The sequence below is a fragment of the Nicotiana attenuata genome, unplaced genomic scaffold (assembly GCF_001879085.1).
Source record: "Nicotiana attenuata strain UT unplaced genomic scaffold, NIATTr2, whole genome shotgun sequence".
Lineage (NCBI taxonomy): Eukaryota > Viridiplantae > Streptophyta > Magnoliopsida > Solanales > Solanaceae > Nicotiana > Nicotiana attenuata.
In genome coordinates, this window is record NW_017672892.1 from 143,921 (window position 1) to 158,297 (window position 14,377).

The 14,377-nt window shown below is 35.9% G+C and overlaps 2 protein-coding genes across 3 annotated transcripts; one reads left to right on the forward strand and one right to left on the reverse strand.

Moving 5' to 3' along the window:
* Window positions 1-1,642: 1,642 nt before the first annotated feature.
* LOC109214843 lies at window positions 1,643-4,389 on the forward strand. Its single transcript, XM_019378797.1, has 2 exons — window positions 1,643-2,107; window positions 3,633-4,389. The coding sequence occupies exons 1-2, from the start codon at window positions 1,822-1,824 to the stop codon at window positions 4,001-4,003; spliced, it is 657 nt and encodes a 218-aa protein (XP_019234342.1). The 5' UTR covers window positions 1,643-1,821; the 3' UTR covers window positions 4,004-4,389.
* A 738-nt stretch (window positions 4,390-5,127) lies between these two features.
* Window positions 5,128-10,725, reverse strand: LOC109214842 (aspartic proteinase). 2 transcript variants are annotated; one of them, XM_019378795.1, is made up of 14 exons: window positions 10,418-10,725; window positions 9,175-9,549; window positions 9,007-9,067; window positions 8,215-8,309; window positions 8,029-8,141; window positions 7,660-7,828; window positions 7,541-7,580; window positions 7,362-7,426; window positions 6,709-6,822; window positions 6,512-6,576; window positions 6,255-6,408; window positions 6,069-6,188; window positions 5,582-5,670; window positions 5,128-5,470 (listed from the first exon to the last, which is right to left on the reverse strand). In XM_019378795.1, exons 2-14 carry the CDS (start codon window positions 9,541-9,543, stop codon window positions 5,386-5,388), a joined length of 1,539 nt encoding a protein of 512 aa, XP_019234340.1. In that variant the 5' UTR covers window positions 9,544-9,549; window positions 10,418-10,725; the 3' UTR covers window positions 5,128-5,385. The 2 variants fall into 2 exon arrangements, with proteins under 2 accessions (XP_019234340.1, XP_019234341.1); XM_019378796.1 differs by lacking the exon at window positions 10,418-10,725 and adding an exon at window positions 10,263-10,324.
* Between the last annotated feature and the right edge of the window lie 3,652 nt (window positions 10,726-14,377).

Genomic DNA, 14,377 nt, shown 5'->3' on the forward strand with positions numbered 1-14,377 from the left:
TGGTTATCCATTTGGTTAACCATTTTCTAAGTGGATAATATGGTTCTTTATCCATATTCGACCCGTTTTTAAATGGTTCATTATCCAACCCATTTTTCGACGGATAATATGGGTGGGTAACTATTTTCTTTTAACCATTTTGCCATCTTTATGTTTGACTAACAAAAGATCTAGGATAATTGTAAGAATTATACTTGAGTTATTGATGACGGTAACTTTAATATATTTTTTAATGTAAATTCTTTCTATCAAATATTTTTTTTATTGACTTAATTTCTATTATTTGCATATGAACCTTTCTATTTAATACTTTTTCACATGCACTAATTTCTTATTCTCTTCCTCATTAGGTATATGTATAATTAAGTTTTTATTTTTATTTTTTAATGTACACATTTATCTATTAGCATATAAATATTATGTAATAATTATGAAATTTAAACAACTCAAATGAATCTCATTAATCAAAAGCTTGTGTGTCACCATGAAACAAATGATACTTGTCTTTCAATGTTTATTGTCAATTTCGTTTCGAAAATATGAAAGGACCTCTTCGAAAAATAAGAAATTTTAATAGTAAAAATAAATTCAGAACAACACAATATATTTAGGTTTTACTATGACATCATGGTGGTGTCTACATGTAGCTTTAAGAGGGAGAAAAATAGCAGATCCTATAATTAAACGGCTGCTGTTAGTACTGAGTTTTCTTATTATTTTTTTGTTAAACATTGTCTTACCATTTTTAGTTGTTTAATAACCAAAGGAATCTCAGCCTTGAATTATTTGGGCGTACACATGGCGTATATCGGTAACTGCATTGAACAATACTTGACTAAAGTTCACTGGAGGGGATCTCCACCCAAAAAAATCTGTTTAAATAGATCCATGTATAGGCCATCTATATACTAACTCGCTGCAATTTTCTGTGTACAACTCATGGTGAGCAGGGAATGTTATCAATAAACATAGTAACATTTTTCATTGATAACATCAAGAAAAATGAGGTGATTCGATAAATTAACCCCTTAATAAAGCCAAACAAAATATAAAAGAAATACTAAAAACTTGCCAACGAGTATTCACCATCACTAGAAGTTAACTACACAAGTTCTTTTTTTTTTTTTAATATATGAGGTCAATCCTATAATTTTCTTTCTCTAGTGGTTCATCAACAAAACTATTATAAAAAATGTATAAAGTTTAGTCTTATTGATGCACACGTAGCTTTCAACACCCACCAAATGTTTCAATTTAATTTCTAAACGAAAGTCAATTACAGACAAGTTTTCAATTTTATGTGAACATTTTATTAAAAGACACAGTAACTTTTTATATACCCAGAATATTTTATTAAAAGACATTATTTCTATATACTCAGAATATCTGACACTTTTTACCTTCCAAATTTCAGACTAAATAAATAGTGACATATGATTATAACGTACTATTGCATTATATTGATATGATTAACTCAGCATCCCATTTCACTTTAACAAATTGATAAAATTCAAACTCAGATGATTGAAAGATACCAAACAAATAAGATGCTAAAGCTTACTCAGAATCAGTGCTTACACTAAATCATATAAATTTATTAAACTAAGATTAAATAGAAACTAAGATAAGATGTACTATATTGATTGTGTAACATGGGAATAGATTTTTTTTCTCTTAAACGAAGGCACTATTTATTTGCTCGATTCGAACCAAAATTAAATTCTTTTTCTCTTGGTGCTCATGCACTAAACGCTCACCAACTGCTCACACCCGACGTATTTTCTCTCGATCTGAGGAAAAGAAAAAACAAAAACCAGGAGAATGATCCAAGTGTTATTCACTGTGATATTCGCCGAAATGGCGTTAATCGTGATGTTTGTATTCAAGACGCCATTGAGGAAGCTGGTGATAATGGGCCTGGACCGTATTAAGAGAGGCCGCGGCCCGATTGTCGTGAAAACCATCGGCGGAACCATCTTCGTGGTCATGCTGTCAACCATTTACAGTGTGGTGTCGATCCGCAAACGCTGGATCGATGAAGATGGAAATATTACTCCTACTGATCAGATTCTTATTGCTCAACATCTTCTAGAAGCTTCTCTCATGGGTAATTTCTGAATCTGTTTCTATGGATTTGAGTGATTTAGCAATTGATATACGATCTTATAACTTTTGTTGTTATACTTCAAGAATGTGTACTGCGTGCTCAACTAGTTGTTCCTTGTATGTATATCATATTTAGTTGCTTTTATGCATGTGTGTCCAGAGGCGGATCCAGGATTTTAAGTTTATGGGTTCCTGTCGTAATTTCAAATTAATATACAATAATAACTGGGTTCACAAATAGATATTTAATAAAAAATTTAACAAAAATACAGGGTCTACGCAAAAGTTAGTGGGTTCCCGGGAACCCGTATACTACACGCTAGATCCGCCCCTGTGTGTGTCTCCTGCCGGTTCTCAGTGGCGAATCAAGGAGTGCAACTGAATCCCTTTCGCCAGAAAATTATATTGTATGTATAGGTGAAAAAAACCTGTGTATATCTATCAATTGTTTAATCCCTAGACATTGTACTTTGTATACAGATGGAAAAAAAACTGTGTGTATATATACCAACTGTAGAATCCCTACAAACAAGAGAAGCATTTTTTTTAAAATTCCCTTGGTGAAATTCCTTTCTCAGCCGCTACATGTACCAGCTGATCTTTTTTCTACATGAATAACTTTTTGTTCTTTTATTAACTGCAAACTTATGCTTTTTTGTTTTCTCTGCAAGTTTTTTGGATTCGATCCTTCAATGAATTGAACTATTAGTTATATTTGATATATTAATTAGTTGTGGAATTTGAATAAACATTGATGATAGAGGGAATAGCTTTTGTTTCATTTGGATGTTACAGACTTGAGTTACTGTCAAAAGGTCTTCTACTTGCTTGACCTCTTAAATTGTTTAGTGTGAAGATTGAAATATTAGTTGGATTTAAAACAAAATTTGAGAAAGAATCTCATTTTGTGATTTTCCTTCCCTTATACAATTCTCCTGGCTTTTTTTCAACTCTCCAATAAGTGAAGATGCTTGGATGGATTTTATGTCTATACCATGTGTTTAAGTTCTCAAGCTACAGTTCTTTTTGCACCACAGTGGTTTAGTTAAAAAAGAATTTAAATTGTTCTCGTTTGTAACATGAAGTGATCCTTTTGATCTTTATCGCCTTATACATAAAGAGGTATTAGAAGAACTATAAAGCATGCAAACCGTGGTGCTCTTTGGATGAAAGACGGAAGAGTTGAAATATTGGTGCAGAACTGCTACTAATGGAAGGAATTTCCTTGTCCTACCACTACAGAAGGGAAAAATACCAGTATTAGGAGAGCACCAAGATCCCTTTAGGGCTTGCAATGAACTTGATGTGCTTTCTGTTTGATGTTATCTGTGCATATTAATTTGAGAAATAAACCAGAAAGTTGTTAAAGAAAGAATTTGTTAACTTCTAAGGGGTTAATGCTTCCATTGATGAGCATGTCTCTCTTATCAAGGGGTTATAAGTTTGTTGCCTTTTCTCTCTTCATTCTTCTTGTCCCACTAACATCTTTCTTCCGAGTCTGAGTCTCACATGGGATTTTTGTGCAGGTTTTTCCCTGTTCCTTGCTCTGATGGTTGACAGACTGCACCACTATATAAGAGAACTTCGTATAAGGAGGAAGAGCATGGAAGCTGTGAATAAGCAAAACAGAGCTTTTGAGGATGGGAAGAATGGAGCTTCTGACGATATTAAGTCTTTGGAGGAAGAGGCTAGTGCATTACGTTTAAAAATAAAGAAGCTGGAGTTATGTCTGGAGGAAAAGGCTAGAGAAACAAGCGATGCAGAAGCCAATTCAGTTGCTCTTAAAAAGCAATCAGAAAACTTTCGTCTTGAAAATGATTCCTTACTTGAGGATAACCAGAATCTCCGCGCTCAATTGCAAGCACTGGATCACAGATCTGATAGCAAAAAGGATTGATAAGGAATCTCGTCTCACATGTTGTCCCTCACTCATCATTACGAAGTTCTGTTATGGTTTTCTTTTAATAGCTTAGTGCCAATCATGCTCAAAATATGGACACTGACTGTAGAAAAATTCCAAGTTACCATAATCTTTTGTGATTTCACCCTGGACTAGGTTCTATGGAGGTCTTCAAATATTTGTCCTAGCAAGCTGCATTGCCGAATGGAGTCTTTCCTCATTTAGTTTACTAAGCCTTCTGAAAGTACAACTTGTCTATATATGCTGTTCTTGCCAAATTCATCTGTCAAGACAGCTTTCTGAAAAGTACTGCGTAGTTTTGATTTTGATATCCTAATTTTACAGTCTGGAATGCCCTTGATTTTCCAGGAAATTTTTGTGCATTCGAGTTGCAGTTATTATTATCTTCTAGCCGTTTTCTTTTATCTCTGTTCACCTAGAAGCTTGTCACATGAGCTTAATTGTCAGATTACCATGCCTTGGAGACGTTCGTGAACTTCATCTATCTTGTCTTAAAAACAAAAGGAAAAAGGGCTTAACATGGCCGGAAGTTGAGTGCACTCAATCCTAATACAGCACAAGGATAAGTACTAGTCAAGTTTTACCTTCTTATTTTCTACGTAGACTCGTCAGACATTTAGAGAACCCTCTAGTTGTGAATCTACAGATATTATACAATTCTATTTACTAACCCTTGAGCATAATCCACTAATATAATGAGCCATCGTAATCGTATGGAAGCACTCTAAAAGGGAAAAATACGTGACCCACAGGAAGTCATAAAGGGTCATTAACAAAGGTCACATCCACCTTTGTTGGAAAATATTTACCACCTTTGCATATAAGACTTCATCAATTTACCATAATTAAAACTGGTACTATCAAGGATTGACGAATCATATCTTCCCTGTATGATTACAATCCAACCTAGCTAGGGACCAAGGATTGACGAATCATAAGATACGGACCTGCTGCTCATTTAGTCGTTTGATACCGCTTGGTAATGCACCCTATATTCATGTGGTCCTCATTAGCTAGGTCTAACTTGAGCTTTCTTGCCACCATTAGGCAATACTAAATTTGATTTTTGCTGCAATCGATTTTAATGAAGATGCACGACAACACACTCAACCTGTGTATTATGCCATACAGATACACACAAGAAAAACAACAAGAACAAGCATACACTAACAGTACCGCATATCTTGTCAAGAGAGAAGCCAATATTTACAAGGTTTTTCTCTTTGCAATACCTTAGGTTCACACTTTTTCAATCCCATTTGCTGATGACCTACTTAAGGGCAAGCCACTACACAACAACATTAGGGAGCAAGGGAACAGGGGAGGGGGTCGGGGTGGCTTTTGCATTTTTTATTTCACTAAGCTGCTTCTGCAAATCCAACTCTAAGTTTTCCAGAATCAAAGACGGTGTGATATCGACCCATGAAAACATCCCCCAAGATCCTGCACCACCAAAGCCATAAGCAAACAACATTATCAAAAGGGAGCTGGTATAACTTTTCTAGAATAACAGAATCTGCGCATTTGTGTGTTTAAGACGAAAAGAAAACATACCACAGAGGTCCACGGGGTGGAGGAACATCCAAGGCAATGAAGCCACTAATACATTGTGCAGCAGGACCCTCGCCCACCTTGAGTATGTACTGGTGACAAGACAAGCATGCAAGCTTAGTACAATCATATGAATTTATCAAGCAAAGAAACTGATATCAAAGCTCGACACACTTCAATAACATTAATTATCCAATCATAAGTTAACTTATCAAGAAAAGAAACTCATATCAAAGCTCGACGGGTTACAGTATCGTTAATTATTCAAACTGCACTTAGCTGTCATGGTTAAGATTTTCTAAAAGAACATCTCTTGAAAGCAGTATACCACCTTGCTAGATAATCTAGTGAAAACCACAAAGAACTGAATTGACAAACTGAGACATGACTAAAGGACTCTATAACCAACCACTTTGTTCAGAAGAATCAAAAGCCATTTACAAGATGAGAAGACACCAAGTATGCTACACAAGAATGATATCAGACATACCTCCTCGGGAGAGAGGTCAAATGTTCTGCCGCCAATTGTGAAGGAAACACTAGGCATGCTAGAGAGCTTTCCACAATCAACTGCTGATTGTCCCATTGGGCTTGGTAGTCGCTCGCAAAGCTGTTACAGATGGTCAGTAATCTAACCTAAGATGAGAAGAGAAAGCATCTGACTGATGCTATTTACCTCATTCACATAGTTCAAGATGCGTTCTTGGGTCTGGTTCTGTCTAAGTTGGTTCTGCATCCAGACAACCGCCATTTCACAAGCGGAGCACATAGCATCATGCAGTCCTGAAGATTTGCCAGCATTCTCATCTACAACACTCTCAATGCCCATACTACACGTGGAGGACAAAACTCCCCTCAGCACACATTTTATAATAGGATTTAGCATATCAAATGATGGGCCAAGGTGAGGAAAGAAAGGGTCTGAAGCCTAACCTAACACCACGAGTTCCATCAAAGGTGCATAACCCAACCTGTGAGCAGATCTTCTTTGGATGTGCCTGTTAAGACGCCAATCCATCAGAATATTGGGAAGGCAACTAGTAGCACGAAACCACCCTCTTTGCAGATACCACGGAAAACTATTGGTAAAAACAGAAACAAACTTTCAACTAAAACAAATAATTGCTCACCTCTGCTAAAAGCATATCCATTATTGTTTGTCCATACTGTTCAACAACAGCTTTGCATTGTTGGCTTACAACCCCCGAGGCGCCAATGGCATGATTAATCATAGTGATTACAGTCTGCAAGATAGACGAGGAAGGATACAGCGAAGAATGATGAGAACTAGAAATGTAGTAGTAAAGCATTTCACTACTACAATTGTCTAGACAAAAGAAGCTGCAGCTTTTCCTTGTATCATATTGTCAACCATGCCGTAAAAGAAAACAATAAAGAAGCAGTTCTCAAGATGCACAATTTTTTTCCTAATAAAGAAGAAGAGCACACAAAGAAGACAGAAACAACAGGGCAAAAGTAAAAAGAAACATTTCTTAGGTATGAAATGAACAAGGTAGTATGTCCAGATACTGGAATGAATATCAATATCACCGCACTTGCCATCCTCCTTTTTTCGAATAGAAAAGGAAAAAATGAGAACACTGCAAATGAATGGCTGATTATTATTCAACTCATATTCCAGCGAAAAATTAAACCTACTCAACCCTCGAAGATTGTTAAAGCTACACATGAACAGGACGGTACAAAAAAAATTATGAGATAGTTCATTATTGATAATAGCTGAATAAAAGGAACAAAAAATGGAATGTGTTTTTCAGAATACCGTTGGACCAGCCAAGAGAGAAGTCCCAGAATCCGCTATTGCAGAACATCCATTGTCACAGTAACCTACAGTATCCAGTATGTCAATACAACAAAAAAGCATGGAAATCATGTGAAAGTGCTCTCATCAATATCCTCGAAAACTCCAAAAAAAATAGAAAAGGAAGTAACATAACATACCAGTAGCTTGACCATCAATCAGAACATCACCCATGTCAAACTGCAAATTATATTCTTGAGAGTAAGAAAACGGTTGCAAAAGCCAAACATCAATCTTCCAAAGATATAGGGATATCTACCTGCCAATAACCTTTCCGTGTGACTGGGACATAAGTGTGCTTTCCCTTATAGTGGTTAGGATCAACCCCACCAAACACAATTTCACCCCCTTCATCTTCCTCTGTATTTCGGTTGAGCCAAAATGAGAAGACAGGCTCCTTGACAAGACCCTGTTTGACCATGTTGTACCTATAAAACACAGAAGAAACTGTCAAGACCAGTATCACTTAAAACTTTATACAGAAGGAGATGTTCATGAAATTCTGCAATCCAGAAGATAAAATCATTTCAATGTAATAATGAAATTCACAAGGCGCACGCACTTGGTTAATAGGAAATTGAACAAACATTTGGAAAGAAGAGAACGCAAACAAAATAAACCCACATACCATACTGGAACAGCATTTCCAACAGAAATCTCCTGGAAACCAAGACCCAATATACCATCAAACTTGGCTACCAAAAAAGTCACACTGGGTTCTCTGGTTGCCTCAATGAACTCCTGATGTCATTAAAAAGATGAGAGACTATATACTCGAAAAACATAAAAAAACAAAGTGAGAATCCACATTCACCTGATTTTTCACAACCAGATCACCAACTTTAACGCTATCTTGACTGAAAAATCCAGATATTGCTCCAGTACCATAACGTATAGCAGCAGACTTCCCTGTATGGCATATTAAACAGGAAAAAAGTTTGAATGAACAGGTTCTTATGTCAACAACCAAGTGAACACGTTGACCAACTTAGAAAGTAGACAACAACAACAACAAAAAAAAAAAAAAAAAAAAAAAAAAACCACTATAGTCCACAAGTGGAGCCTGGGGAGGGTAGATAGTACGCATATCTTACCCCTACCGAGAATAAGCAGACAGAGAAGAATAATCAAAAATCATGTCATGTCAAACACACAGCAGACATAAACTTTCCCAGAAAGCAAATTACGATAGACATCAAAACTCAATAAAGGAACTCCACCATAACAGATTCCTCGATAGACAAAATAGTTCAAACGGCACAAGCTTTTATTGCCAATCATGAAAGAAAAAAATCAGAGAGATAACATTGGAACCTTTTTTCAGAGGGAAAGCCAACAGCATAAACTTGCCATGTTATATTTTTCAACAGAAATCTTTGGTGCATGGCACATAATTGGATGACAACAATAAGAATGGTGAGGGTCTTCTTTATTTTCTTTTTTTTAAAAATCTCCTAAGTTGGGAGCAGGGTTAACAGTTTTGATCTCAAAACGCAATAATTGAACACTTTCTCTTACAAGCAAGCATTGAGCGTAATAACAAGTATAAGAGAAAAGCATGTTTTCATGCAGCAATTTCAGCTATAGACAAAGGTCAGACACAAACCATTTTTCTTATAGGTGCTTGATTGGCTTGACTTGTACTTGGAGTGGAAAAGGCATGGAACCTGCGTAAATACAGAGGCATAAATATGGATGCTCGTCAATTATGCATACGCCAACATTAGCTTTCTCTGTTATGTTTTATGACAGTAAAAATGTAATAGAAGCTTACTGAGAAGTAGCACTTTGATGAAGGCACCCACAAATTAGAGCTACCAGTATCAAAGATGACAGTGAACTTCTGAGGGGGAGTGCCTATACCAATCTCCCCAAAGTACTGAGCATCCATATAGTTCTTCAGTGCTACAATGTCTGTATCCTCAGAGGCCCCAAGATTACCACGGAAGTTATTATACTTCCTAATGGAGGCCCTCAAAGCCTCCCCCTCCTTGGACTCGACGCGCGCAGCAAGTCGATTGTTTTGGTCAAATTTTATCTTTTTCAGTCCAATTCTAACCAAGCCATCATTTGACGTAGACAAGGCCAAAGGAAATAACAGCGATGAGAGTAAAATGGTGACAAGAAAAGCTTTTGCTCCCATATTGACCTATGCAAAACATCACTTTGAGTTAATAAAATTTAGGCCAAGCAATTAGTGAAGATATATTACACACATTCAACAAACAAGAGAAAATGCTCGGAAGATCAAATCACTCATGTTATGCATGTTGCATGTTTTTAATGGATAAATGACAATATAATGAAACTAAACTCAATCGATCACTCAATCAACTACGCCTCAATCACAAACTAATTGGAGTTGAGTGTATGAACCCTACCATATATTCTGCTCTTACTGGTAAATTATTTCTTCTAAGGCAAGAGATGATTATTTTTCTGGGAAATTTATAAGCTAGCTATTATAAAAAATGGAAGAACCAAAGTAAAAACAATAACCTAAAAATGGAGCTTTGTTTACCTTCTCCCCCCTTTAACCCTCTTATCACTAATAGCAACAAAAACACCACATCCGCGCACACACACAAAAGTTGTACTTTCAATAATGACAAGTGTACCTGGTAATTATTTTCCCAAAATTTATGTTTATAACAGCAAAGCACAAATATTGTTAAATGCCATCAAAGATGAAAATTACACTAAACAGAACAACAATTAAAAAGATGAAGAAAATAAACAGTACTTTAAACCCAACCCCTCAATTTTTAACAGACACAATTCTCGAGAACAGAAAACAAAGCTCCAAAAGAAAAATGAAACATATACAGAAATAGTTCTTTCTTGCTAAGGAAAAAGCCCAACCTTGAAAGTAGTAAAAATCTTGAGACAAATATATGAAATGAAGCACAAAACCTCTAATACCCACAGAAACAACAAAAAAGAGAGATAAAATATCGACAAAAAGAGAGTTAATTTTTTCTTATATAGAAGAAAAAGGAAACAAAACAACTACTCACCAGTTTGATGAAGCAAGAAAACGGAGAGAATGAATAAGAATAGAAGTTTGTAGATGCTTTATTGCATGAATAAATAGGAGAAAAGAAGAAAAATGGAACCAACTTTCAGACCCACTAAGCTGAGATCAGCTACCGTTCCTCGAACAATTCCCAACCGTTGGATTTATTTAATTTGGACCTTTGATTATCAGTTACAAAATCGCTTTCCCAAGATTCTTTTTTCTTCAAGAACAGTTCTTAGAAGGAAAAATACATTGCTACAGAGTCGGAGCCGTTGGTTTTGTAGATCAACAGTGGATAAAGCGTAAGAGTAATTAAGTGGGTCCAAGGGAGAAGATTAAAGAAAAAGTAATTAGGTTGTGATAAGGATATATTAAAAGTCACAGGCAGTGGAGTGGGACATGACTTAGGCATATGAATAACTGAAGCCTTACGCGTCGGAAATGTATGAAACCTTCTTTAATTGTTGTTCAGCTTTGCACGCGACACATTGCTTTTCTATGTCACTCTTCTGCCGCTTCAATGATAATAGAAAAATCTTCTGCCCGTTGATATATTCTAGGTATAAAAGATCTAAATTTGCTTTTACAGAGAGTTTAGATTTACCATCCGTCAGTAGTTCGAGTCAAATTTAATTTTAGCGGAATAAAAAGATAAAAATTTATTTTTGTTAACTAACAACAGAAGCTAATTCGATTCAACCCATGTATATATTTGCACTGATTTGAACCCACTAATTCTGTATCTAAGATTACTCTATGGATTCATGTGCGGCAACTGCATCCATTTATGTACAAATATATATACTTTGAAGGCTAAACCTTGAACTATAAAACTCTATTACGATTAAGGCTGTCCAACGGGAGGGACGGCCCGGCCCGGCCCGCGTTTCGTCCCGGTCCCGTCCCGTCTCAAGTTAAACGGGATGGGCCAATGTTAAATGGGACACGGGTGGGACGGGACGGCCATTTTGTCCCGTTTGTCCCGTCCCGTTTCGTGCCGTTTCGTCCCGTTCCGCGTCCCGCCAGATTTTTTTTTTTTAAACTAGCCGTTGGGCAACGGCTTAAATTGCAAAAATACCATAAACAGTCAAAACAGCCCCTACCCCTCCCCCCCCCCCAAACACCCCCTACCCCCAAACTTTTAATATAACCCCTAAGTTTATTAAATTACACTTTGGCCCTATTTTCTACTATAAATACCCCCATTCTTCTTCATTTTTTCCCACAAAAAATTAATCTTCTCTCTCAAATATCTTACATTCTAATATTCTATCTATATTATTCTATCAATTTTGTTACTATCAACTATCAACTATCAAGCGATAACTTTCAAGTTTCAAGTATTTGGGCAAATTTTTTGAGCAACTTTCAAGCTTCAAATTAATTCGTCAAGTATTTGAGCAATATTTTGGGCAATTTCTTCAAGTTTGAATATCTAATCATGGTGCACTCGTTCCATCTCCTAATTTTAATATAATTTTTGCGTATCATTTTAGTGCTTAATTTTTGTGTTTACTTTACGTGTTCTATTTTCGTATTTCATTTGTGTGTTTAATTTTTGTGTTATCTTTTTTAATTTAATTTCGTATTTAAATTATGGCACCTAAAAATGTATTTGGCATGTTTAAAAAAAGTAGTAAAAAAAGTTGTAAAGGTGAAAGTAGTAGTAATCCTAATCCTAGTCCTAATCCTAACCTTTCTCCTAGAATTAGAAAAACATATAGATGAAATGACTCATGTTGATGAAACTTCATTTTTCCAACCCCCGCATTTTATGATATTAATGTCGGAGAACAACTAGATCATGAAACTCTACAAAGATAATTTGGCAATGATATTTTTTTTTTGAGTACGAAGAAAATGAGGATGAACAAAATGAGGAAGAAGAATTAGATGAAACACCCACTAGTCTCGCAACACAAGCTCCAACTCAGAGTCAATCTCGGTCTGGAGCTTTACCCCATGTACCCCCTGTAAGGGGTAAGCCTAAGGCTGAACGTCCCAAAACATCACTTGTATGGAAATTTTTTAAACAAGATAAAGTTAATCATCGTGCTATATGTGAAAAATATAAGCAACAATTTGCACACACAACAATTGGTGTGACGGGGAGTTTAACTAGACACTTGAGAAAGGATCACAAATCTTTATGGATACAAGCTAACATAGAAACCGGAAAAATTATAGATCCTACCATCGGTACTGGCACTCCTAGTGGTTCTGGTTATAATCAAATTCAACAACAACTTGACCCTGCTTCTGGTCATGTTTTACGCCCCTATAATAGAGATAGAGATCGTGAGAACTTAGCAAAAATGGTGGCTGTCTTGGCTTACGTTTTACTTCTCCCTCTCACCCTACTTTTATGCATTATATACAAGAAACTTATAACCCTGCTTTTCAAGGTTTTCCTAAACCACGGTTAGAAATGATGTTTTTAAATTTCAAACCGAATATCTTCAGTATATTCGTTGTGTAGTTTTTCACTTAGATTGTAAAGTGTCTATCACATCTGATATAGGTCGTAGTCCTAATGGTTGTGATTATTTAACTGTTACATGTTATTGGGTTGATCATCACTGGAACATGCAAAAACGTATTATTGGTTATAAATTTGTTGATTCAAAACACACTGGAGCATATATTGTAACTACTGTTCTACAAATACTTGATTTTTATGGACTCATTGATAAAGTTTTAACTATCACCTTAGATAATGCTTCTGCTAACACAACCGCAGTAAATAGCTCAAAATCTAGACTTTGTCCAATTAATCCTACAATTTTTCATGTTAGATGTGCATGCCATATTTTTAACTTGGTTGTAAAAGATGGTCTTAATTTATTTTCTGATGCTTGTAGTAAAATACAATATGCTTGTAGCTATATTTTTCGTGCTCATAAATAAAGTAGAATTCGTGAATTTGCTCAACAATGTGCTAGTGCTAATCTTCCATTTAGAAAAGTTCTAAAAGATGTTTGTACTAGGTGAAATTCTACTTATGAAATGCTTAAAGTTGCTTATGATTATCGGGTACCTATCCAAAAGGTATTAACTACGGTGTATAATAAGTGAAAGTCCTCTAGTACGACGAAGGGCATAATCGTAAATATGTGTTTCTTAATGGGTAATTTAGTAATTCTGTATTATTTCTTAGGGACACGTGTATTGCAGCACTTTCAAATAAAATGCTTTACAAAGATACCATCGATGTTCGATTCTTCTTCCTTATTTTCTATTGTTCCTGTTTCAATTCGTCTCAAATTCTTTTACTCTTTCTGGTCTTCCTCTTTCAAGTAACAGCTCCTGCAATCTTTCTCAGTTATTTGGTGATTTTTCCTGTAATATTTCTTTATTTTGGTACTATCTGTTAGGGAAAACCAGGATTTGATCTTCACTCCTGTAAAATTTATCCATCTTTGTTCTACTCTGTGACGATCCGGCCGGTCGTCTCATGAGTTACCGCTCCGTTTTTTCCATTTCTATTTTTATTTGTCTTAATTATTGGTTTTAAATGTGATCGGGTTGGTTGGCTCGGGTTCGGAAAGGTTTTGAGACACTTGGTCTCTTTTAAGAAGGCTTAAGTTAGAAAAGCAACCGGATGTTGACTTATGTGTTAGAGGGCTCGAATGTGAGTTTTGACGGTTCGGATAGCTTCGGGAGATGATTTGGGACTTAGGAGCGTGATAAAAATGTATTTTGGAGGTCCGGAGAAGATTTAGGCTTGAATTGGCGAAATGGAGTTCTTGGCGTTTTCCGGTTGATACGTGAGATTTTGATATAGGGGTCGGAGGAATTCCGGAAGTTGCAGTAGCTTCGTTATGTCATTTGGGATGTGTGTGCAAAATTTCAGGTCATTTAGACGTGGTTTGGTTGGATTTTTGATCAAAAGCAGAAAGCGGAAGAATTTAGAACCTTAGGCTTGAATTTGATGAGTTTTCGTGATTTTAAGTGTTTT